Source organism: Crocodylus porosus, unplaced genomic scaffold (genome assembly GCF_001723895.1).
Source record: "Crocodylus porosus isolate Cpor-Errol unplaced genomic scaffold, CroPor_comp1, whole genome shotgun sequence".
NCBI lineage: Eukaryota > Metazoa > Chordata > Crocodylia > Crocodylidae > Crocodylus > Crocodylus porosus.
In genome coordinates, this window is record NW_017728886.1 from 150,385,043 (window position 1) to 150,410,882 (window position 25,840).

At 42.0% G+C, this 25,840-nt stretch overlaps 1 protein-coding gene across 3 annotated transcripts in view; it reads left to right on the top strand.

Annotated features, from left to right (window-relative positions):
* The window catches only part of DSP (desmoplakin), a 49,307-nt gene that overhangs the window by 12,915 nt on the left and 10,552 nt on the right, over positions 1 to 25,840 (top strand). For all 3 annotated transcript variants that reach the window (XM_019543043.1, XM_019543051.1, XM_019543057.1), the window contains exons 3-19: positions 2,329 to 2,477; positions 3,150 to 3,324; positions 5,667 to 5,795; positions 7,094 to 7,144; positions 9,736 to 9,897; positions 11,033 to 11,137; positions 12,981 to 13,076; positions 13,471 to 13,596; positions 14,432 to 14,584; positions 15,125 to 15,279; positions 16,145 to 16,271; positions 17,049 to 17,253; positions 18,728 to 18,945; positions 19,863 to 20,029; positions 20,568 to 20,706; positions 22,445 to 22,638; positions 23,993 to 24,155. In XM_019543043.1, the coding sequence (XP_019398588.1) occupies positions 2,329 to 2,477; positions 3,150 to 3,324; positions 5,667 to 5,795; positions 7,094 to 7,144; positions 9,736 to 9,897; positions 11,033 to 11,137; positions 12,981 to 13,076; positions 13,471 to 13,596; positions 14,432 to 14,584; positions 15,125 to 15,279; positions 16,145 to 16,271; positions 17,049 to 17,253; positions 18,728 to 18,945; positions 19,863 to 20,029; positions 20,568 to 20,706; positions 22,445 to 22,638; positions 23,993 to 24,155 (2,514 nt within the window). The remainder of the gene's footprint in view (positions 1 to 2,328; positions 2,478 to 3,149; positions 3,325 to 5,666; positions 5,796 to 7,093; positions 7,145 to 9,735; positions 9,898 to 11,032; positions 11,138 to 12,980; positions 13,077 to 13,470; positions 13,597 to 14,431; positions 14,585 to 15,124; positions 15,280 to 16,144; positions 16,272 to 17,048; positions 17,254 to 18,727; positions 18,946 to 19,862; positions 20,030 to 20,567; positions 20,707 to 22,444; positions 22,639 to 23,992; positions 24,156 to 25,840) is intronic.

Genomic DNA, 25,840 nt, shown 5'->3' on the forward strand with positions numbered 1-25,840 from the left:
TGTTATTGAAAGGAAATGTTAAAACCTTCTGTGAGCTCTGGGAATGAATGATCTCTGTGGGTCAGCCATTTGTTTCCTTTCCTGAATTGTTATTCATATGTGCAAGTTTTATGTAAATGTCTCTTCCAGAGTAAATATTGCTTCTTTTAGTACATGAAACCATATATTTCAGCAGCATTAAAACAAGGAAATCATTGATTCCAGCTCAGTGTCATGTGTTGTGCTGTTTACTGCATTTACTTGTATACAAGACAAGGTTTTTTCCCCCAGTTGGTACAGAGGGAAAATGCCCTGTCTTTATAATTCCATACAAGGAAATGTCACTGAGGACACTGTTTATCATTAAACTGCTGCTGAAAGCAGCATGTGCTCAATAATGAAACCAGATATGAAGCTGATTAAATGCAACCAACACTGAGCATAGTTATAAAACATATGACCCATTGGGCAAATACGCTGATGGGAACCTACCACAAAAATAGGTTAATCCAGCCCATCTGAATAGTGCCCATTAAGTGCAGTCCCCCTCATTGCTGACTCTTTTTCAAATCATGGTGAGCCACCACATTGCACCCATTTCACCCAGAATCCCTCTGTTGCCTCCTTTCTCAGCCTGTCACATATGATTAATGTGGCCCTGCCCTCCATGAGGTTAAGCTGGCCCAGGTTGCCCTGTGCATCATCTGCATGCAAATTTTTGGAGCATCCCCAGACTTATAACAAGAACACCTGGTTCCACCCTCCAGTGGGGGCTAATTAGCATATGGGTCCTCTGTGGGGGGTATGTGGAGTATGCACACATACTGAGAAGTGCTGAGCTGTGGCTTCACCATGGCTTGTAATACTGTTGACTCTGGTGGGGTCCAGCCCAATGAACTGTGTGATAAATCATGAGACTTTGGCTTTGGACTAATATCATGCATAGTTTGCTCTACATATAAGTAGGTACCAAAGTGCTGCCCTACAGTGTGTTTATGGAGTCCCTGGGTTAAAACTTGCAGCAGTTTCAAAAAAAGATAACATCAATTCTGGATGAGCTAAGTACATAAGTACTATATGCAAATTGTTAGCCATGTTTAATTAAACAGCCATATTTAATTTCAAGGTTATTGTTTTCAGATTTCCTCCTCACTTCTATGTGCATAGGGAGAACAGTGTCTGACTGTAAGGAGAAGGGGAAGGGGGCTGCCAAGGGAAAAAGTTGTGGGGAATCTGAGATCAAAGGGCTGCCTGCCCCTTCAGATTTTATTTTCCCTGCTGTAGCAGTTGGAAGGAGGCAGAATTCAAGACAAACCTCCAGTGATTAGATTCTAAACCTGGAAAATAATAAATTTATAAATTTTCCACATATAGAGTATGGTTATTAGGGGGTTGTCTTATAGTCAGGGTCATCTTCTATTCAAGTAAGTACACTAATTTTTATTCTTTTGGAACCAAGAAGCAAAGTCTGTCAGGCTTTTCCTCTCTGAGTACTAAAGTAGTACTGGCAGAGATGACCATGTCTGCAGAGGATGTGTGTAGTCTGGCTTTGTGAGGTGGCACAGACAGTCATGCTGGCCTTTGTGCAGTGCCTGGAAGGAACAGAAGTAGGGCTGCCATAGCTTTGCTGCTGCTCCATCCCTGGTCAGGATAGCTGGCTCCATTCAGAGGGAATGCATACTGCATCCTATAGGGAGAGAGGCTGTGACCATGATTCCCAGCACCCCAGGTGCTCTCTGGTGTGAATCGGGTATAATGTTTAGCAGAAAGCTAAAAAGTACAAGACAACCCTGCCATGTAAGGGCTTTAGCACTTGGCTTCTGGGATAACTTCTCAGCTCTGAAATCGGTGGCTGTTCTGACATTGACTGAGACTGTCAATAGATTGACGATTATTTTAACTACAGGAAGGTGGGAAATACAATCATTGGGAGCAAATATGGAAGCATTTTTTATTGTGAGAAAAATCCATACTTGGGTATAGTATTTTCTAAGGAAACCTAAAGTTTGTGGAACCTTATTTTTTGGAAAGTTTGGGTTTGTACCTATAGTACTTGCAAGTTACATTAGTGGGAAAATTAAAGTAATAATATTAATAATTATTGTTTTTAAAATATGAACAAAGAATTCAGAAATAAAGTCAGATTTTAAAATGATCATGATACTTTTTAATCCACATTTATTTCATATTAATTGATCCATTACCAGTTAAAATTGACAGGTCCCTAAATGTGAAAACTGTCATCTTTTATCTGTAGTTACTCCTGGTACGACAGATCTCTGTCTATTACAAAAAAAAAAAAGAAAAAGCATTGAGCTTGGATTTATGCATCACATGTTTTCATTTTAGGAACTGAAATATGGAGATGGAGTTCAGATTCGAGGAAACCGAGATCTGGAAGAGTGTCTTGCACAAGCTAATGACCAAATGGATATCCTCAGTGGACTGATCCGAGAGCTGAGGGAAATGGGCCAGCCCTGTGATATGTATCAGAAAAGGTGACTGAATGGGGGGACCATACTTCTGTCCCACTGCAAACAGAGAACCTTCACATTGTACCTGTTCAGTGAGTGAGATGGTGCTGATCTCATTCACACAAGAGTAAATCTGGAGTAATACCCCTGACATTTGTGAATTTACTCTGTATTTGTTCTGCTGTAACTGAGACCAGAACCTTTCCTTGTGGTACAGACTCTTTGGCCTGAAAAACTTAGCACTATTTTATTCCTCCTTTTTTTTTTTTAAAGATATAATACACATTTTGCATGTTGAACTTAGGGGGGAAGCCAAGCCTCTATGCAGTTGGAAAAGAGAACTTAACATGGGTGTTAAATATGTGGGCATTTCTGCTGTGGAGTTTAACAGAAGTTATTATTTGCCATGCACTTATACATGCCTTATCCTTCCTCATGGAAAATACGTCTTGCTGCAAAAAAAAAAAAAAAAACCCACCAAAAAAACCCAGTAGATATGCCCTGCAGTCTTAAACTTCTCCCAAAGTTTCCTACTTAGTGGTCATCTTGAAATTTTTATCAAGATTCTTTCCAAATCTAAATGGTTGGAGATAGTGTGCATGCTTATTGGTTCAGGAGCAGGTATGAATTCCTAAGCTTACCTACTTTCCAAATATTGTCTTGGTGTTAGTTAGCTGTTTCCTTTCCCTTTTTCAGGCTGCTTCAGCTTCAAGAGCAAATGCGTGCCCTGTTGAAAGCCATAAGTATTCCCCGCACACGGAGGGCCAGCTCTAAGGGTGCTGGCTGCTTTTCCTCTCAGAGTGGCTCAGGCTGGGATGAGTACACTAGACATGTTACCAGTGACTGCTTGAACTGGATGAGACAGCAGAAGGTAATCCTGTCCCACACACTGGTAGTATATTAGAAAATGATGCAACACCATATCCCTGCTGCACCTGCTCAAGATGATTAGTCCTGCTGAGAGCCCTGGAGGGCAGCACTGCTTCTGGTCTGGGAGGTAGCCTGTGTGGATCAGTGCTGTGTATTGCCAGGGTGGGGGCATTGCCTCATTGCCTGGTATGGTGAATGTGCGGTGTGGACCTGGCTTAGTTATCTTTATCATGGCTGGAGAAGGAAAATAGGCTTGTTTGCAATGGGATGAAGTTTTAAAAGTGGCTGCTTAAATAGCTCTAGCAAAACTTCCATGTGGTCCTGCTGCATATGCAAAAGTCCCATTTGCCTTTTTGCACCAGGGAGCTATGTGGACAAGTGACTGAAGACACCTGTTATAAAATACAGTCCTTTCATTCGGTGCTGTTGAAGTGATATGCCTGTGTTTGTGATATAACAGTTCCAGCCAAGTGCAGCCTTGCAGACCTAGTAGAGGAGTGTGGAACATAATTGTAGTTGGAATCTGCATCTGCTGTGCCTCAAAACTTGAATTTCTCTCTCTCATTATTTTTCCAAACAAATGACTTATTTATTCTGTGGTTACAGTGCTCCAGTCGAGGGCATCCATGTAGCATGCTGTGTTGATCAGATGGCTTGTATGCAAACCACATGAGAAAGGGAGATTTTTTCACTCTCCCTGTGCTCTTGCATGTTAATGCAAGTACCAACTATGGTTGAGTCTTTGGGGCAGTGCTATAGCTCTTGCACAAAGGTATATTGTAGGGGAGGATACAGAAGTGGAGATGCACCACTTTTGTAGCAGCCTCTGGAGGTATTGTGGCTTTGCAGGCTAGGAACTGTCAAGATTTCTCCAGACACACTGTGGTGAGGGAGCATATGTAACCATTGTTATACTTTGGGAGCTTTCACAGGGCAGATTGCTAGCTACAAACCAGGGTGAAGGGCCACAGTGTCATTCTTTCCATCAAAAGTAATATATAATACCTCCCCCTTCCCAGCTCCCCATTCAGACACATCTGTACCTGGAGAACATAAGTAAAAATGTTAGCAAAAAAACTCTGCTCTCCTAGGTTCCCTGCCCCTGCCAAAATGTCACTGTTTCATCATTTGGCTTTTCTGAGAGTTCACATTTGTTTTGAACCCTCTTCCTTGTCTCATTTGCCCTACCGTTTGTGTCTCACTCCCCTGGCATCCGGACTCCAGATACTGAGCCCAGATACAGGGCCAATGTTTTCCTTAGTGATGCAACAATACAGAGGAAATCATTCACAGCTATCTGCTAGAATGTTGTTTCTTCTTTCATGGTGGTTTGCTGAAAGGAAAGGCAGATGCTGAGTCCTGATCAGGTTACCATGGTGTACAGTGGGACAGCACACTGGAAGCCAACCACCCCCTTGTTTACATGTTGGCCATCATCCAAGGTTGCCCTTGCTTCAAAGGCTTTGGCAGATCTTTAGCTGAAATGAGAAGGGTCAAAGTCCTGTGTAATTCTTAGATGGCTGACTGCATAAAATGGTTTTGTTGTTGGAGTCTGGCCAGCTTCACCTAAGCCAAGGCGTGGCTCAGACTTTATTATACCTGCTGAATCACAAAGATTTTGCACCAGATTGGGAATTGTCAGGTTGAATCTTGAAACACAGGTTTAATTTTTACGCATATGCACAAACATACATAGATTAATTTAGTTCTGACTTTGCATTTTGCAACCTGGTAATCAGCCTCTGTGTAGTTCATTTAATGATGGATCCTGTTTGAAAACAATAAAACAAGGGATGATGATCGTGTGACTTAAAAGTCAGTGAATATTCTGATATATTAACACTTGCAAAATACATGAATGTTGTTCTAAATAAAATAGTGCACGCTCTGTCCTTTGCTAGATCTATGCTGCCTGTAATGAGGGGTTTCACAAATATAACTGAGTTTATCGGAAATGTAATATGTGCAACCACAAGCAGTGTTGGCTCTATGTTTTCACAAAACTGCATTCATCTCACTAGGACTGAATTCTGTTCACCAGTGCAATTTCAATAGTGCCACTAAGGTTATGCAGTGTAATATAATGGCCTAGGGATGTTAAAGAGGAAAATACACTTTCCAGTGTGATTTATGTGGTCTAGTTTTAAATAGGTCAAGCAGTGGCTTTATTTTCTTTTATTTTGGGAGCTATTTATTACATAAGCTATATAGATTTTAGTTTTAGAAAACATTAAGTCATTTGTATGAACTTCCTTCTGACTTAGTCAAATTTCCTTTGATGTGTTTCCTGTTTAAGGCAGTGTTACTACAATGATGAGACAAATACTTTCCCTTTCTCCTTAGGCTCAGATGGAGTTAGTGACATGGGGTTTTGATGCAGCTTCCATTGAGCAACAAATTGCTGACCACAGGAGATTTCACAATGCCATTGGAGACTACCGCTGGCACCTGGACAAAGTGAAAACTGATCTGGTAAGAAACTATCTTCTCATTTTTTTAGATCATGTACTCGAAGTTCATATAGGCAGTTTTTTAGCGTAACTAATGCAGTAAGGATAGGTAAGTGGCTTCTGTTCAAAAGGGCTTGTTGTTACAAGGATAACAGTTTTAGACGCTGATGCTTAATATCCCCCCTGATCCTTTTTTTTCCCCTCAAGTATTTTTATGAAAATAATGATATTTGGCACTTACATGGAACTCTGAAATTATGCAAACATAAACAAATTAATCCTTGCAACATTTCAAGGCGATAGATAAGGATTATTATTCTTACTTTATTAGTTAGGGATAGATTGGACCTTCAGAATACAGCCCTGAGCAAGAGTTTGTGTGAAATTTTTTCCCATCTGAAGAGCAGACAGGAGAGGTATCTTGTTATTTCTGAGGTATCTCTCAGACTTCTGCTATTCCCTGTTAGTTCTAAGGTCAGGGGTGTGGAAACCTTATAGAGCACCCTTGAAAAGGTTGCATCCTTCCATGTATGTGTGTGTGGAGGAGGGGTGGGGGTGAAGGAGCTTTCTATCCTTCTTTCCTCCATTTGTTCATATGGTGGAGTATCTGGAGAGCAGAGGCTGCACCTTGCACTAGACCAGGACCCATCTTCTGTATATGGGTCTTACTTAACCAAGAAGAAGGGAGTGGTGGCACCTACTCCTTTTTTAGTCTTTTTCAAGGACAAGTAAGAAAGAGCACAATCTAGCCCTCTGATTCACCAAAGGCTGCCATGGGAGTTGGTCACAAAGCCAGGGATAGAACCCAGAACTTCAACTCATAGTGTTCAAACTGCTAGACACTGCTGCCTTTCAGACTCCAAAGCTATTTCTAGAACCAATAAGTTCCTGCACTCACTCAGGAGAATGGCACAGGAGATGCTATTCAGGAGCAGTTCTGTGCTTTGCAGATGTGGACCCCCTGGCTTACTCTGCATCTCTGAGGCCTGTGCCAGCTGTCCTGGAGCTCCCTTGTGGTGATGACATGCAGTTCCCCCTCCATAAACCTTTGCCAAATTATACACAGCTTGGACCTATGGTAACAATTGTTTCCTTCTCTGTGAAGAGAATGCCAGCAAACAAACAATTAAACTGAGAAAATATGTTACCCATCCATGATGCGGGATATGAGTTCATCCCATGCTCATATCCATCCATTTTAGGATAGATTTTGTCTAGAGCTCTTGTCCCTTAATATTTAAATATCTAAACATGCCAAGTTTACTCATCTCTGTTTTGTCAAATTAAAGGTACACTCTGTAATTTTTGTCCTTGTTTCAGCGTGAAAAGGCTGCAATTCATCAGATGGAGGAAGAATTTGAAAGCCTGCTGGTAAGCACAAGACTTGTTTACATCCATCTCCTTTGTAACATGGGCTGTATGGTTGTGTGCAAGTGTTCATTCAGGCACTCAAACCCCAATAGATTAGCCCACCAGCCTTATCTGTTGTGGTAGAGGTTTCCACTGCATCGACCATTTCTTACATGGTTGAAGTGCTGTGAATGCTTGTTCACACAGCATTTCAGTTGGTGGAACTACGATTGCACTGGTTGAAATGTGATGTTTGTATGCACCTTATCTGTGTACACGTAGTCTGGACTTCTCAGTCAAGGACATTTAAAATTCCAGTGGGATGATGACTGCATATCTTACAAATCCACCTTACTATAGTCTGTTTTCACTTTTTACACCCTGCGGTGCCCAGTTTGAGTTAAGTTTGAGCCAGAACCTTAGCTAGCATAAATCAGGCATAGCTTCATCTCAGTTGAGGGTGAATCTCTGTTTCCACTGTTGATATAAATCAAGGAATTCAGCTAAGACTAAACTTAAAGGAAGTCTAAAATCTTCAAACAGAAAGTAAGTACCAAATTTTTCCCTTAGCTATGCACATCCTATGGATTCAGTTTTTATTTACACTTCAGTGAGATCTTTAGGCAACACATACAGATTTTAGCTTTTTGGATGATTGCAAGTGGCTGGGCTGTGTGTCCACATTTGGGACAGAAGGAATTTTTTCTCTTATAGGATCTGTGTAGAAATAGTCTACCAGCCATTGCCTGTGTCTTTGGCGTTCTAGGGGCCCCTGTTGATTGCAGCTGTGTCACATGCTTTTATAGGGATCCCATACATAGGATCCAAGCATCCTGCCTTCAGATTAATAGCTTGTTTTAATGTACTAAGGATAAAATAAACCCCTGCATAGGGGAGAGGCATAAACCTTATGCACTATATAAATCAGGGGCAGGCAAAATATGGCCTGCGGACTGCATCCAGCCTGCCAGGCCATTTTATCCAGTCCCACGGGGCCCCTAAAAAAAATTTAGAAAATGAATATTTATCTGTCCCAGCAGCCTGTCACAGCTGACAAGAGCCAGGGGCAGTAGGACCCATGGGGGTCCTCAAGAGGACTGAGCAGCCCAGCCCTGCCCACCCCCAGCCAGTTCCCTGCTTCTAGCTCCCACCCTGCTCCAGTACCATGTGGCTGCAGGCTGCATTGCCAAACCGGGGAGTACGGGGGCGCGCTGATACGTGTGTGTGGGCAGGCAGGGACAGTGTGTGTGGGTGTTTGTGTGTATGCGAGCAGGAACAGAGTGCGTGTGTGTGCTTATAGCCTGAGTCCCACAGGCACACCCCACCATACACATGCACCCACACACCCCCTTGCACTGCCATACACACAGACCACCCACATCCTCTCACAAGCCCCATACCCACCCAACCCCACATATCCACACACACATCCCCATGTTCCCTCACCCCACACACCCACAGGCCCCCACAAACCTATACCCACCCCTCACAATATACAAGAGTAAGACTTCATTTTAAGCTACTGTGCAATCACCTCTATGAACACTACACAAACACATGTAAATCAGGACAGAAATATTTTTTGAAATCAAATTAATGAATGCTGTAGATGTGTCCTTTTTCGAATATAATTTGGTATTTTTCTGGTTCTGAGATGGCAAAACCCTTTGCTGGAAGGAGTACTTCTGGAGTCAAGGGGGGGGACTTCTGGTGACAAAGGTCAGGGGTTAGGGGGTGGGACTTCCAGTCACAAGGTGGCACAAGGGGGCGGGGTGTCTGTCAAGGGGTGGGGCAACAAATGCAGCTCCCCCACAGCTTGCCAAAGCTCAGTAAGCGGCACTCCGCCCGAAATAATTCCCTGCCCCGACATAAATCCTACTTAAGCCCAGTCTACGGAGGAGTGAAGTTAATGTTTTGAAGAGGCAGACTAGATTTTAGAACATAACTTACTGACAATGGCTTTAGTTTGTTTAGAGCCCTGTCTCTCTCTCTCTCTATGCATCAGAGCACTTTTAGATTTCTTCATTAACAAAATCAGTTGTGTCTGTTATACTGTTGGCATATGAATGCCGAGTGGTAACGGTAACATGATATAGGAGGGCATCAGGAGAACTGGCACTTCCCCCCCCCACCATCCTTCTACTCTCTGCAGCTTTCTTCCTATAAAAACACTTGTTGCTGTAGCACCTGAAGTTCAGAATAGTGTGAACTATAGCAGACTTCTCCCTTGCTGGGCTTTCCAAAGAAGTGTACATATTACAGTAGCAAATTTTACTGCTTTTTAGATTGGTAGAATTGTCTAAGATAATTTCCCCCTTTCAGAAGTAAATAAATACCCACCTTTAACAGCATTCACCAGCAGCCCCCATTCCATGGTTCATTTTCATATATTGAGCTATTCTGGTTCTAGTACATTCATGGTTGAACCTATTGGTTTCAGAAGCCAATACTTTCTAGACTCTGCTTCTTAATAAATCCAAACACTTTTGTCCATGTTTTTTATTTCCAACAAGCTTTCCTACAGTAATTTTTTCAAGCGTAAAAAAAGTTTCACCCTGAGATTCTGACCTTCTACTTTTTGTTTTATTGCTCCTTATGGGAATTCCTTGTAGAAACAATCCTTTGAGAGAATGGATCAACTGCGTCAGTTCCAGAACCTAATCCAGGCCACTAGCAAAGAGATCATGTGGATCAATGACTGTGAGGAAGAGGAGCTTCTCTATGACTGGAGTGACAGGAACACGGATATTGCCAGAAAGCAGGAGGCTTTCTCTGTGAGTTAGCACCATGGACTTTTTGTGGAATATTGTAATGACTGTGCAGCCAGAAGACTGACAGCAGGATGGGAATCCCTTCATTTCTTAAGAAAGGGCCTGGAAGAGGCTTCCTGAGCAATAGAGTCCAGTTCTCTGTATTCACAGGCCATTGTTATCCCCCTTGATCCTCACACCTGCAACCACATTACTGTAGATATTTTCATCTGCTCTGCTTGGGTAGCTCCTGTCTCAAGTGTTTAAATCAAGACTGATTACTTTTTGGCAGATGTTCTTTTTGATCAACAAGAAGTTGTAGTATCTTATAACCTTAAAATCTCTGTATCTATGGTGCCCTTTTGGAAATAGCTTGATGACTTCAGGCCAGTTCCTTAAGGACTGATAGTCACGTATAGGAAAAAAAAATGATATTGCTATTAGTACTTGTTGGCACACCCAGCACGAAGACCAAGGATAAAGAAAGTTGCTTCACACAGAGATTAGACCCTGCTCCACAGCAGCTACACGTGCAATAATCTGGGAGCAGTTTACTCTCAAGTAAACTACTTGAGAGCAAACTCTCCTGGGCACATGTGCAGAGAAGCAGGATCAGATTTGGTACTCATAGCAGCAGACTGCTCCCATTCCCTGTGGCCCTGCAATGGGCCTCTGCAGCAGCCAGGAGGAGTTCTAGGCTCTGCAATCACTGGGCCTGCGCTGGAAGATCCTTATCTTTCAGGCCAAGTCCCCTGGTTGTGGGGCCTGGACTGGGAGATCCTAATCTCCCAGCCTGAGCCCCGCAACTGTGGAACCCAGGCTGGGGAATCCTGATTGGCTGTACTGTGCGGTAAAGCATCTCATGCAGGCGCGCCCACTCTCTAACATCAGAAAGTAGAGTTGTATCCCTTCAGCTCTAAAAACCTAGCAGCCAGTGGGCCTGGCGAAGGAGCTGTCCTTAAAGTTAGGAAGTTTTTCCACTATCCAATCCCCCTCGCTGCATATTAGCCTCTGACTACTTCTACTATCGCTAGTGGATGTGGACTTCCAGTTATATCCTTCTTCTATGTGATAATCTTTTACAAGTTTGTAAAGATAATACAATATGATTGTTAAATGGCTTCTGAGAGTTGTTTCATGTTTTGCTTTGTATGCACAGAAACGCATGAGCCAGCTGGAGGTGAAAGAAAAAGAACTTAACAAGCTGAAGCAGGAAAGTGACCAACTCGTGCTCAGCCAGCATCCTGCTTCTGACAAAATTGAGGTAACTTAAACTGCTTCTGATATAACTAGATCCCATAGCTATTTGGCAGGTGACATTCTCAGTGAAATGGAAGGCCTGTAAACTAAGTCCTATGTGGGAAGGTTGCTCCAGGGAGATCTGTTGAAAAAACTGAAAGTGTAGCATGCATTGAGAAAATTAATATTTCATGTGAAGCTTTCTAAGTTTCTGTACTTCCCAGGGATTGACTTCCCTGAGAAATGGCTTGCGGGCAGGTAGGCATCTCATTTTGTTCCTCTCCTTGCTTACCTGCTGTGTTTTGAAGGCAGCTACACTTCTTTCAGGACTGTCAGTACTTTATTTACCCAAATCCAAGAGGACTGTGAATTTATGATGGTGCCCCCCACAGTTAGGTTCTATACATGGGAAATATATATATTTGTTATAATTTTCCATGTATAGAATCGAATTACTGGCGGATTGTCTTAAATTTGTCCCCAGGGAAATTTAAATTTGCATCAGGGAAAGTAATGGCAGGGACCCCTGGCAGGCAGTAGGGATCAGATGGTGAGGGAAGCAGTAAGGAAGCAGGCAGTGGGTGTAGTAGGAGGCAGGCAGTATGGAGGTGGACAGGCAGGCAGCCAGTCCTCTGCTGTCTGTCTCCTACTTATTCCCCCCTACCCTTGTGCCTACCTGTCCTTTCAAAGTCTGACCCCCTTCTGCCCCTTTCCTCACTTTCCCTTTCTCTGGCATCAGCAGGGTCTGCCCCTGCTCCAACTGAGGGCATAGAGCACAGCCCACACCCAGCCCTGTAGCAGCGGTGCGGAGCCAATATTACTGCTGTGGGACCATGTGTCATGCCCCAGGCTGGAGTGGGGACAGAGCATGCTGGCATTGGAGCAAGGGAAAGTTGGGTGGTTGGGCTTGGGGAAGGGAAAGCAAGGGACAGAGACCCAGGAGATATAGGGGTGGAGGGTTCAAGTCTGCAGGGAGACAGAAGCAGTACAGGGGTGGGGAACAGCAGCAGTCTGACCCCTCATCATCTCATACTCAGTTCCAAGACTAGGGGCTCCCCCACTCCAGTTAAATGGGAGGGAAAAAACCTCATCTTGTAATCAAGTAAATACAGTATCTATCAACATTTTCTCCAGGTAAAACTCAGACAATGAGTCTGCACCTTGAGCAAGGATGTATGTTTTCAGAACTTGGAATACATTGTCCTACCTGACACTGAAAGAGATGGCATCAGCTTGAAAAAAAAAACACGTTTCTACCTGGAAATGTTATAAATGCTTTAGTTACAAGAATATCTAAGACCAGTTGAAAGGAGGTAGTGGGGGAAGTGATTTTTCTCTTTCAGTGTGCTTGTTTTGTGTTTTTGTCAGCACTTTATGCAAAATCAATTTACCCCTTTATGGTTAATTAGCTGATTTATTTCTGCCTTGATAAAATATATCAGTAGTGAATAAAGCATTCAGAGTATACAATTTAAAGAGAACTGGATGAAAAAGTAAAAGAAACAGTCATATTTTTATTTTTAAAATTGTTGGTAGTTCTCCTTGAAAAATATTTGTTTACAATACTAGAGTGGCATTTCACTTTTCCAGTCATTCCCTCCCTCAGTTTATGCATTTTAGGTTTAATGTGCATGAAGTAGAAGTAATCCATGACCTCGTTTGTATCTTAGTCAAGGAAACATGCAGATAATACATTCAGGTTGTCCCTCTGAAGCCAATGTACTATTTGCCTGAGTCTTGCAGGTGTTTGCCTCAGCAGTTCCTTAATTTATAGTCACTTGAAGGAAGACAAAATTTATTGAAGACTGAAAGTGAGTTGGAGATGCATGCAGTGAATCATGCTGTTTTCTGCTTTCTTTATTTTATAGGCATACATGGATACCCTGCAAACTCAATGGAGTTGGATTCTTCAAATCACCAAATGCATTGATGTGCATCTAAAGGAGAACGCAGCCTATTTCCAAGTGAGTTGTGGTTTTGAGTAATATTTCTCCTTGCAGCGCAGACACTTATGGATTGAAATTCCATTGTTTTCACTCTGTATTTTTTTCCAGTAAGAACTGCAGGCTTTGGCCTATGTGTTTTGAATGTCATTAGTACTTCATAGGAAATCTCTTTTCCTTCATTTCTTAGTTCATTCAAATATATCCATCTTGTCATTAGGTAAATGAAAGCCATGCTTTCTGGGATAAAATCATCAAATTTCATTATGCATAATTTTATTTTAAATACTGTAGTTCTGAACAGCATGTACTGTGAGTCCTTTTATTAATTTTGTTTGTGAAAATGTCCATGGTTCCTTAATGGAGTGATTAAAGAGTTGTACATAACTTGAAATCACACTCCTTTTTTCTGTAGTTTTTTGAAGAGGCCCAGTCCACTGAAAGCTACCTGAAGAACTTGCAGGATTCCATCAGGAAGAAGTTCATCTGTGATAAGAGTATGTCCCTCCAAGCCTTACTGGAGCAGATCAAAGAACTGGAGGTACTATCACACTTGACTATACACATTTAGGGCCCTGTTTCTACCAGAACCAATGGCACAACTCTCACCACTTCCAGTGAGAGTAGGACTGGTTTCCTGTTCTATCTGCAGTATTCTGCAGTGTACAAAAGAATAATGCCACTATGGTGGGTCATTCTGCTGATGTCTCACAGACCAGTCAGCACCATTATTGGGATCTGAATTTTAGCACTTTGTTGGTAATGTTGTTGAAAGCTTTGTGATACAGCATAGGCCCAAAATGTATTCAGCAATTGAATAGGCTAGAAAATAAAGAAAACAGATATCAGTTTAATTTAACGACCACAGCAGTCTTTTTCCCCTAAAAAAAAGATTAAGCTTAATAAATGATTGTCCATGATATGTTTATATTGTAGTACTCTCCTTGGGAAGTCTTTACACTTGCAGGTCTTTTTCAGTTAAAACTTTGTGTGTTAGGAAAATGCAAAGTGACCTAAATAGGTTTTTTCATTATTTGAGATGGAGGATCATGGCATTATTTCTTTCTGGTTTCATTCTTGTATGGTAGGCTCTTCTGTTTGACTGTATGTCTTTGGTATCTCACTTTAAACAACTCATAGGTCTGGAGGCAAAATACAGTAAAATGCCTTAGTAGCTTGAGCTAGCTTTATAAATAACTAATTCAATATACAGCATATATAATAGACCAATTACTGAGCCCATTAAAGTCAATGGGAATTTTGCTATGGACTCTAGTGAGATCTTTCTGCATTTCCTTGTCAAGAAACTTCAGTGCTGTGAAATGAATGGGATTTTTTTTTCAAATAGACTTCTAAAATGTACATTCTCTTTGCAGAACGAACGAGAAAAAATTCTTGAATACAAGAGGCAGGTGCAAGGCCTGGTGAATAAATCTAAGAAGATAGTGCAACTAAAGCCACGCAACCCAGACTACAGGAGCAACAAGACCATTATGCTCAAGGCGCTGTGTGACTACAAACAGGATCTGGTAGTGTACTCTTTATTGAATGAGAATAAGAGTTGTATGAAGTAAAACTAAATCCTGAATGTTGCCAATGCAATCTGGTTCCATCAGCTTCCAAATCAATTTAAATTAAAATAAAAAATACACTTTCTTAAATAATTATAATGGAGCTAAGTTGCTTTAGTCTTGTTTGATCAGAAAAAGACATGATAATCTTTCTGTTCCCTGATTGGATCAAGTCACAAACTGTTCTAGAGCAGATAGATAGATACATGCAAGCAGAGTTTGCCTGTGGAAGAAGGCCTTGGGACTGCTGGAGCTCCATGCAGATATGGCTGGTGTAACTGGCATGCATAGTGCCTTTGATAATTACTGAGATGCATTGAGCCTCCTCACGCAACCAGCTTAAAAGGGAAGCAATTTAAAGGCATAAGTGGTTCCTCCCAAATCAAAACCTACCCATCTCACTCCTAAGGTCTTGCTTAAGATTAGGGAGAATACTTTAATAATTAATATATAATTATAAATTTATAATTTATAATAATTCTCCTGTGCTTCTTACAGAAAACAGTGCGCAAAGGAGATGAGTGTATATTAAAGGATAACAATGAACGCAGCAAGTGGCTTGTGACTGGCCCAGGAGGAGTGGATATGCTAGTGCCATCTGTCATCCTCATTATTCCCCCCCCAAATCCATTGGCTGTGGATGTTGCTACTAAGTGAGTGACTGAGAAGGTTTGGGGAATTATGCCTAAGTTTGGGTATAGACTGAAGAGTTTTCTTAAAAATCATCCTCTATAAATTGGGCTTGAGCCTGCATCCTTTAGTCAGGTGCGTGGGTTAAAGACCAAGTCTTTATTTTTTTAGAACTTCACTCCTGAAGGAAGCTTGTAACATCCCAGTTCTTAGCCTAAGAACATTGGAGTCATTGGCACTGATACAGGCTAGAAAATGGGTGGCCAACCTGTGGCAGGGTTGTCACAAATGGCACAGACAGCCTGTGTATGTGGCACGTGGCAGATTGGGGAAGGGACTGGCCCAGGAAAACAGTGGCAGATAGGGCAGGAACAGAAAGCAAAGTGGCAAATTGGGCAGGGAGAACAGGGAAAGAAGAAGAAAGCAGAGCAGTAGATTGCAGAGGGATAGGAGCAGAAAGCAGATCAGCAGATTGGGAAGGGGATAGGATTGGCACTTGAGGAAGGTGTGGGGCTCATTTGTGGTTCATCTGCTAAACAGATTGGCTCCTACTGGACTAGAACATGGCTGTTCTAAACAATTTCAAAACTTAGCTTTGTGCAAAGCAGCTCTAGCACTGAAGGATTTTAGCACGTGTTTCTCCTCCTACCTTCTCAGCTGAGGACTCCTGAGAATCTGATTTATCCTTAGGAAAAATGTTTCTTTTCCTTTGTGGGTTTTATGTCACGTTTTTGACATTGCCATAGAGTGACCTGGCAGAGGGGTGGAAATGGGGTGATGCTAACTCAGGCTTAGAGACACTGGCTGGGGTTCGTCACGGTTATTTTACTGGTTCAGGGGTAAGAGGCATAGAAATTCTAATCAAATGTGAAATCTTCCTCTCCTCAGAATTGAGCAATATTATGAAGCTATTCTGGCTCTGTGGAACCAGCTCTATATCAACATGAAGAGCCTGGTGTCTTGGCACTATTGCATGATTGACATTGAGAAGATCAGGGCTATGACAATTGCTAAGGTGGGTGTTTATCTGGCTTTTGCTGTGATGGAGTTACGACTTTCAGCCTTTTGCACAGTTGCATCAGTTTGATAAACTTCTGTACCAAATGCTACACACATTGTCTATTCAGTTATGTGCTCTCTTACGGATGCTGGACGGGAATTCTAAATACCATTCAGTCACACTCAAGAAGTTTAGAGCAGTCCAAGCCCTGTGGCAGGGTAGGGCACAAAGTAGAAGGCAGGAAGGGACTAGTAAGGCACTTGAGCCTAGAACAGTCAGTCATCATGGAACAAGCTCAGAGAACCAGTCACTGGAAGCCCAAAGTGCTAGTACTGCCATCTACTGCACCCCTGAGCAGTGGTAACACATGTACCGTTGTTTAGAACCAAGGTACAGATTGTTTCACGGTTGTGTGGGGCAAGGGGCCAGATGGTATCTTCCACTGTTATTTGCTGTTTAAACATAGCATGGATATAATGTAAGATGAGCTAGAGAAGAAATTTGCCATGTTGTTGCTTCAGTAGCTCCTACTGTATTAGGTACTGATAGATGCTGAGCTGTGACTAGTGGAACTATTAAGATGCCAACAACCTTTTTTTTTTTTTACCTAAAGGTGAATGTACTACAGTTTACCCCCAGCATCTTTTTGTTTTAGTCATTCAAGCACTTGGGTTTTTTGTTTTGCGTGGGGCTTTTTTGCAAGTGTGCATCCTGAACTGTTTGAGAGCAGAGCTGGTGATTAACCTGCTTCAGATGTTTCCTTTTTAACCATTTCTACCTCTTTTGTATCAGCTGAAAACAATGCGTAAAGAAGATTACCAAAAAATAATAACTGACCTGGAGATTCATTACCAAGAGTTCATCAGAAACAGCCAAGGCTCAGAGATGTTTGGTGATGAAGACAAAAGGAAAATCCAGACTCAGTTCACTGACGCCCAGAAACAGTATCAAACCCTGGTTGTACAATTGGTACCTGGGCAACGCCCATCACAGACAGGTTTGTTGTCAGCCTGTTATTTTATAGGGACCAAATAGTGGAGTTTTTTGTTTAATATGTTTAAGTTCTGTATTCTTCTAGGCCTGGTCTGATGTCCCCACTGAAGTCCAGTGTCAAGAGTTCTGTTGACTGTAAATCTTGGGTCAAGCTATTACTGATGCTGAGATCAGAAGTGTATCCAGGCAGCTCTATATCCACATGACACCCAGGGGAGGCACCAGCTGCTGTGGTGCCAATCACAGGCACACAATTGGCCACCACTGTGGTCTTGTATATTTTTGCACCCTTACTCCTCAGAAAGGCTGTGTCTGGGGCTGCTGTTCTGGTGTCATTCCCCCCCCCAACCTCAGGCTGCTGGCTGAGATCCTTAAAGTCCCTTTAAGAGGTTGGTCGTAGTACTTTTGTTTTGCTTTTTGGGAGCAACTGGCACGGAAGAATGGCTCAGTGGTAAAGATACCAACCTGGAATTTAGGAGACCCAGGTTCTCAGTGTCATGCCGTGCCACTGACCTGCCAGATGACCTTGAACAACTTGGAATTATAGAAAATTATGGTTGGGTTGGACCTCAGGAGTTCATCTGGTCCAACCCCCTGCTCGGAGCAAAACCATCCCCAACTATATCACCCTAGTCAAGGCTTTGTCTAGCCATGTCTTAAAAATGTCCAAGGGTGGAGATTCTACAGGGTAACCTGTTCCAGTGCTTTTCTACCCTCCTAGTGAGAGTTTTTCCTAATATCTATCCTAAACTTCCCTTGCTGAAGCTTGAGAACCATGGCTCCTTGTTCTGTCATCTGCCAGATGACACAAAAGTTCCTAAAAGCGAGATCCTTTTCCATCTATTAAGCACCTAAATGTGATGCTATTCTACTCTACTCAAGTCCTAAAGGAAAAAAATAATGCAAAATACAGATGAGTTCATTTTTTTCTTATGGCTTTCTTAAGATAGTAAGCCCTTTAACATGTTTTCAGGGACTTCATCAGGGTAGAACTGGATCACACTTAGGCACCTAAGTAAACTTGGGTGTGTAATAGGATCTGGCACTTACTCTTCCACTGCGGGACCCAAGGAATAACCATCCTCACTGCAGTCTTCATCAAATTATCTATAATCTGCAGTTTCTCTGAAACCCATGTTTACTCCCCACTGGTATGAATCTGGTTATCTCCTACTGAAATAAATGGCAATTCTGTGAGATTTGCATTGATGGAAATGAGAGTAGAACTTACTCTGCACAGGATATTTTCAGTGTTTAGGAAAAAAACCCTCATTTTTGCACTGCTTTTTTTTCTTTTCTGGTAGCTGAATTGTCCCAAATTTTCCTTAGAGTTACATAAGAACGATTGAAGATGTATGTTCTTAATCTTTCAAGGCAAGTGAACTGTTAGATCAAATGAACCTTGCAGGGATTTCTCTGTTGAGGATCCCTTTGACAGATTTCATGTACCAATAATTATTCCGCAATGCATTTTTCAGTGGTATCAACTGAAACTACCCTGATAGGTAGTGCACCAAACACAGTTGTGGTTGACAGAAACAAGGAACAAGAGAAGCAGGAAGCATGGTTGCTGCTGGAACTCCAGAAGCTTCGTCGGCAAATTGAAGCCTGTGAGATCCGGATGATGCAAAGAGGCTCTCTGGTATTGGATCAAGGGACTGCCCATGATTTTTCAGTCAGAATAAAGGATTTAGAGGTAATTGTATGCTTTGCTCAGTGTGAAAATTTTCCAGAAAATTGTGCGATAGGTATGTCCCAAATCAAATGGGAAACTACATCTTGTTTTTAACCTGTATATCTGTGAACATAATTGAGGAAAGGATTTTTTTTCAAATTGGAACTGAACATGGGGTGGAACATCCTCCCCCTCCTAGGGGATTTAACAGAGAGAAAACAGTCTGATTTTTAGAAGTATTTCACTAAGCCCCTAATCATTTAGTATGGCTTCCTGTTAAGCTTTATACAAGTGAAAGTAGCATTAACATCCTTATGCACAGGTAATGCTGATGTAATTTATGCACAAGATTTATGGGTTGTACTTACCTGTCACTGAAGATTTTAGAGGGAAATGGAGTCAGGAAAAGAAGGTATCTCTTCTGACCATAGCTTTTTGAAACCTGAGTTTGGTCCTTTACATAACTATTAAAATGAAGTAAAATAAACTCTAAAATAAACTGGATTGGATTTTTCTTCAGTGTTGCCTTTTATGAAAGATAACACAGTGGTATCTATGGCTTCTGAGAGAGGAAATCAGCTTGTTACATTTGAGTGGGCTCTGTCTTGTGGGTAGAATTCCTTGGGGAAACTGAGGCTGCAAAAGCCTCTGGAATAGCAGCAGCCTGGCACCTCTGGTGGGTGGGATGGCATGTCTGAGTGGACTCTTTGATGCTTCCTGTGAGCACCTCTGTAGGAACTCTGTGTCCTATTGAGCTGACCTCTGTAGTTGTGCAGCGGCAATAATTGACTTACCAGTAGGGTAAAAAAAGTGGAGGCAGTGGTTTAGTCCTCACAGAAATCTGTTAGACCAATGGAATGGCTTGAAGGGACAGACTAATGATATGTAGACTGTAGAATATGTCTGCAAAAATAAGCCTTTTTTTTCTCCTCTATCAGGGTGTACAGAATGATTCACAAATCATTGCTGAAAACCTCAATAAGAGTAAGGATTTCCTGCCTAATTTCAGAGGCTCTGACAAGTATGTCTATTTGCAGTCAGAGATAAATGCCTTGTTTCGAAAGCTGGAAAACATTAATGGCATTTCTGCTGGATATTTAGACAGGTAAGATGATGAAAGCCATCACAATACATTAATAATCACAATACTGTAAATATTTCATTTTCCTCTTGGGAATCTGCTTTGGAAGCTCAATAATATAAAATGATGCTATATTATGCAGAGGCTTCCGCTCTTACAAATATAGAAAATGGGGAAAAGAACTCTTAGCAATCTGTTTTATAACTTGTTTTTAACAAGTTTAGCAAGTGTTGTTTAGCAAGTGTTGCAAAACACTTTTGAATGTTCTAAGTCTGGATTCTTTATAATGACTTTATGGAGGAAACCCTTTATCTAGGCACCCTACCACATCTGCTTTAAAAGAGAATGTGTATATATTTGAAAACCACTGGTGGAGCTTGGTTTTCTTTCATGTCACAGACGTGCCCTTTTGACTAATGAGAGAGAGTGTATGAAAAGGAAATAGCATCTTTTTTTTCCTGCTTAAATTCATAGGACTGGAAGGGGCCTGGTGGCTCATCAGATCCAGTACCCAATTAGATTTACACAGCAGATTCACTTTTGTTCGTGTTGTGTATTGCAGCTTGAATGCACTGAGGTCTCTGCTCCAAGTTATTCTGCAGACGGAAGATGTGATCAGAGTTTTTGAAATCAGACTCAACGAAGAGGAAACCATTTCCTTGGATCTTGATAAAGTGGAGGCTTACCGAGCCTGTCTAAAGGTAAGAGGCTTAGTGCCTGTTGCAATGCCATCTTTCCTTGTAAGATAGATCCTTGGCTGGTGTAAATCAGGCCAGCTCTGCTGATTTCATTGGAAGTAGGCTGATCTGCACCATGTGGCATTATAGTGTTTTGGAAGCTTCCCAGGTATTTTACCTTTTGTCATCTCAGATGTAAGAAGCTAAATCATCCTTTTGTGCCAGCTAGTGGCTTCCTGCTGCAATAGGGTTTATCTCAAATCTTCCAGTAAGAGTTATAAGTACTCCATAATTACAGGATGAATAGGGAACATCAGCTTTGCTAGCAAATAGAGTTGGATTAAATCATTTTTCACCTGGACATTATGAATATGCATGGACTACACTGTAGCAGTTAGGATATTTTATAGATGTTGAAATTATATTTTAGGCTCCTGGGGGCTTTCAGTAAAAAGCCTGCGAGTGGAATATTGCAAACAGAAAACAGACATTGTCGTCCCTCATATTCAGGCCCCTATAGGCTGCTTCTTGTGTAACCTACCTGGAGACATCTGAAGAGCATATGGGGATAGATAGACAGATACACCTCAATAAGAAAAGAGTGACAGCCTTTATCAAGAGCGTATTTTGATTGATTAAGTTACTCTATTGTTTTTAGCTGGAGAGGGCACAACTACTTTGTATTTTGCTGTAGTAAAATCTAGTCATGGAACTAATTTTACCCATCACTGTCATGGCAAGGGGATTCTCTAGCCATTTTCCCTTCTTACTGCTGGAGAATCAGGAATAAGGGGGTATGGTTGGAGCAAATGAGTGCACCCCTATACCACAGCAATCAACACCTGCAGTTGTAGCTCTTGGGAGCCCGCTGTAGCTGGTGTAGGTTTGAGCAGTCCTGGAGTACTTGAAGTTAAGAAACTAGAACAAAGTGAGCTTTACTGTGTGAGACCCTGTATTTGTGGTTTATTTTAAGTCTACAAACAACTAATCTGGAATCGAGAGAGGTGTCTCAGAAATGTAAAGAAAAATAAAATAATTGCTAGCCTTAAAATGAAGTCTGCACCAAATGTATTTGGCAATTTTGTGGCCTGATACAACAGGGATTCCATATGCAGATAATTTTTTAGGGAGATTTTCAGGTATATAAATCTTTTTTTTCAGGTACATAAATCTTTAGGGAGATTTTCAGGTATCATGCAGCTCTTAGAGAGGCTACCCCTTCTCCCCCTTTTTTTTAAACTATTCTGTACAGTGAAAAAAAAAAACAGTGATGGTAACTTCAGAAAGTTTGCAGCCCTTTCATCACAACACTTAATATTTTCCCTAACTTTAAGCAAATGCTCAAGTCTCTCTCTCTTCAGCAAGTAGTAGGGTTAGAACAGTGTTACAGCTGTGATAGTCCAGGAAACCTGCAAGAAGCAAGTTGTTTTTTTTTGTTAACATCTTTCACTGGACCAATTCTATAGTTGGGAAAGATGTTGGTCAAATTTACAGGCACAGAATGCCTTCTTTAGGTCTAAGGAAGAAACAAGCGCAGCCTCAGCTAAATAGTAGATAAAACCTTGCTTGTATTCAGCAAAATGCTAAGCAGCGCAAAAACTGGAAGCACATGCTAGAGTTCTGTTGACATCAGTAGTCAAATGTTTTGCTGAATCAGAACCTAACTGCTCAAGTCAACTTCTATAACATACTCTGATGTTGTAGGTGAAAATTCAGGAACTGGTATGGAAATAACTGCATGTCACTGTGTTCTGTCCTTCAGAAAATGAAAGCAGACCTAAACATGAAAAAGTCATTGTTGAGTACCCTGGAATCTGAGATGCAGAAAGCACTGCAGTTCCATTCACAGTCCTGCCAGACCTATGCACTCTATGACTTGGACTTCGGAAAGTTCACTGACAAAGTCACCCAACTGATAGATCGCTGGCAGAGGGTAGACAAACAGATTGATAACAGGTTTGTCCAGATTTCCTAATGATTTTACTTCTAAACCCTTCTTGTTTTGAGGTAATCCATCCATGCAACCATCTACTGGCATAACTGGGAATTGTAGTTTTCCACTGCACAGAATTTGGTTTTGTGGTAGTACAAGAAAGAACATACTAAACCTTTATGAATAATTGTAAAAAAATAAGCATGGGCATACTTGAAAGGACATTGTCCAAAATGCCGACTTTGGCTGGGGCTTAGGGCATGTTTACAGAAACTATTACTGGGAGAGTTTTTGTTTTTAGGCCTTTTTACATGGCATCAGAACAATTAATTATTAGGATTTAAACATTTCCCTGTCGCTGTTTTTCCCCTTGAGTGCTACAACACTGTGTGATTGCCTGAAAACCCAAAAGTGGTACCATCTGGAAAAATTTTAAATCAGTGTTTAAAATGGGGAACTTGGAAGTGATTTGTCTCACTTTTCTTCTTGTTTCTCTATGCAGGTTCAAGGTAAAAATAATGTACATAGACTTGTTGCATATAATTAAAATTAAAGTAAATAGCGTAAAGATTGAAAGTAAATTTATTTCAGTTGTAATGAACCAGAGTCTTATCCTGAAACTCTTACTTCAGACCAGACAGTTCTCAGTTGCATTAGTGAGTGTAGATTCTGCTTATGTTTCTGTAAATTCAGAATAACCTCACTGAAGTCTGACATCTTGATTCTTTATAACAGGTGAAAGTTGATACAGCCCCTAGTGAAATTTTTAGAAACTCTCCAATGACTCTAGTGAAATTTTGATTCAGAAGCACATACAGTCTACTCAGAGCCAACTCTAGGGGGGTGCAAGGTCTGCGGCAAATCAGCCTGTGTGGGGCTCCCTTAACATTGTGTGGGGCTGTGGTACCCCCACAAAGGGGGCGGGGAGTCCTCCGTGCTTTTTCTGTGGTGCGAGGCTGAGCTGCCAGCTCCAGGCAGGTCCTGCAGGAGGGGCCACGGCCACTCTACCCGGCTCTGGGGGCCCCTCAAAGCGTGGGGCCCAGGGCAGTCACTCTGATTTGCTATACACTAGGGATGGCTCTGGGTCTACTTCATGTACAAGTTAGCCTCTAAAAAGCCTTATTAGACAATTAAATACGTGTCCTGATTTTTATAATTACTAAGAATTAACACTTTCCTCTGAAAATGAGGCCACTTTATTTGGGTACTTGGATGCTAATTTTGATCTGAATCTTCTTTCAGCAGCTGCTGTCGTTTTATTAATTTTAGCATTGATAAAATTATTAGAAATACTAGAACAAATTGAAAAAGAAAGCATATGTTAAACTTTAACTGGTTGGTTGGTTTGTTTGTTTGTTTGTTTTTTCCTTTCCCCAGGTCCTGGGATCTAGAACGACAGGTTAAACAACTGAAAATGTACCGAGATTTATACCAGATTCTGAATAAATGGATCTGTGATACTAAGCACAGACAAGAATCTATTGAATCTTTGAAATTAGGAGATTGCAACACTATCATGAAATATTTGCACGAGCAGAAGGTATGTGCCCTCTTCCTGCTATGTCTTCAGTGAATTGGACTTTTAAAATGTTTCAGGAGTGAGAGAATTTTGGCATGCCAGTGTTGGCTCCAAATTTATGGCCTGTTTAGAATGATAAATAACCTTAGGCAAAAAGATGCCTGTAGAAAGGGAGGAAGTAAGGAAGTATTATCATTCCCATTATCCAACAGGCCAGCTAAGGATGGAATACAGGCCCTGGGAGGTTCATAGTACCTATTGATACCTCTCAGCCATGCCCTTTGAATTTAGTCCAGGGGAATCCAAGTTGATGTAACCAGGGGCTGCACGCCTCTTTTGGACTGGAGCACACCACAGGAACCTCTGAGGCAATTTTTAAAGTTCCTAAAGCAGATGAAAATCCTCCCTCCCTTCCCTTTCCGCTCCCCCACCTGCCTTTTTCTGTTGTCCCGGGATGGGAAGGCACCAGAGCCATTCCTGCTAGGGGTGTGCAAAGCAGCCTTATTCGATTCAGATTTGGCCCAAATCAGGGACAGTGATTTGATTCATTGATTTGGATCACTGTCCCTGATTCAATTCGGCCAAATCCAAATCTGCAGATTCAATACTGATTCAGAGAATCAGTGATTCGGCCATAGACACGGCTTCAAATGTTCAAATGACCTGAAGTGGACCGGGTCTGCTGCCGAGCGTGCTGGGGGGCCCCCTGCATTCCTGTGGAATGCTCCATGTGCCCCAGCATCACAGTATTCATGAGCCCCTGCTACCTAGAGGTATGTAGAAAAAACATTTAAAGCTGTGTCTGTGTCCATATCTCTCCGAATCAATTCGGAGGGTTCTGATTCAATTGGCAGCGAATTAAAGCGTCCTTTGATTCGATTTGGATTCGGCCACCAAATTGGGCCAAATCTCCACTGAATCGAATTGGGGACTGAAGCTTAGCACAGCCTTAATTCCTGCCCATTGTGTGGGGGTGCTGGGCTTAACTGGGGACGGGGACAGTGGCAGCAGGGTTGAATGGGGGTTTCTCTTCCCCGTGGTGTGATCAGGAAGGATGGGGGGAACTGCTTTTCCTCCACACTCTTGCCACTGTCTCCTCCCCAGCTGAGCCCAGCCCCTGCTCAGCCCAGCTATCTCTAGAACTTCCCCACTGCTGGGCAGTGGAAAAAGCAGCAGCAGGTAGAGGAATAGGGGAGAAGGGGAAGAAGAGAGGAGGAGGCTTGCCTCTGAGCAGGGAAGGGAAGGGTGAAGGAATTTTCACTTGCTTTAAAACCTGAAAAAATTCCTCAGAGGATCCTGCAGCACATCTGTCCACACTGGTGGCACAAGAGGCTGGGAGCAAGGGGTGCAGCCACCCATGTAGTGCAGGTTGCTGCCCCCATACTCCCTTTGGGAAATCTTGGATCCATCCCTGGATGCAACTTACCTGATACAGAACAGGAGGAAAAGCAACTAAAACAGTTGTAAATGGATTAAAGTCTCAATCAGAATCTAGGGAATGCTAGATTTTGAATCATCCTGGATCTTGGAAATGCCTACCTATGGACTGAGTAACAACAGAATAAGGTTTGTAGGGCTAGGGCTTCCCTGGATACATCTCTATTATAGTTCATTCACCTTTTGGTAGAAGCAGCAGGAACCTGCTGCTCTCCTCAGTAGAGGGGAATCTTAGCAAGTGGAAATATAGTATGTGTTTATCCATTCTT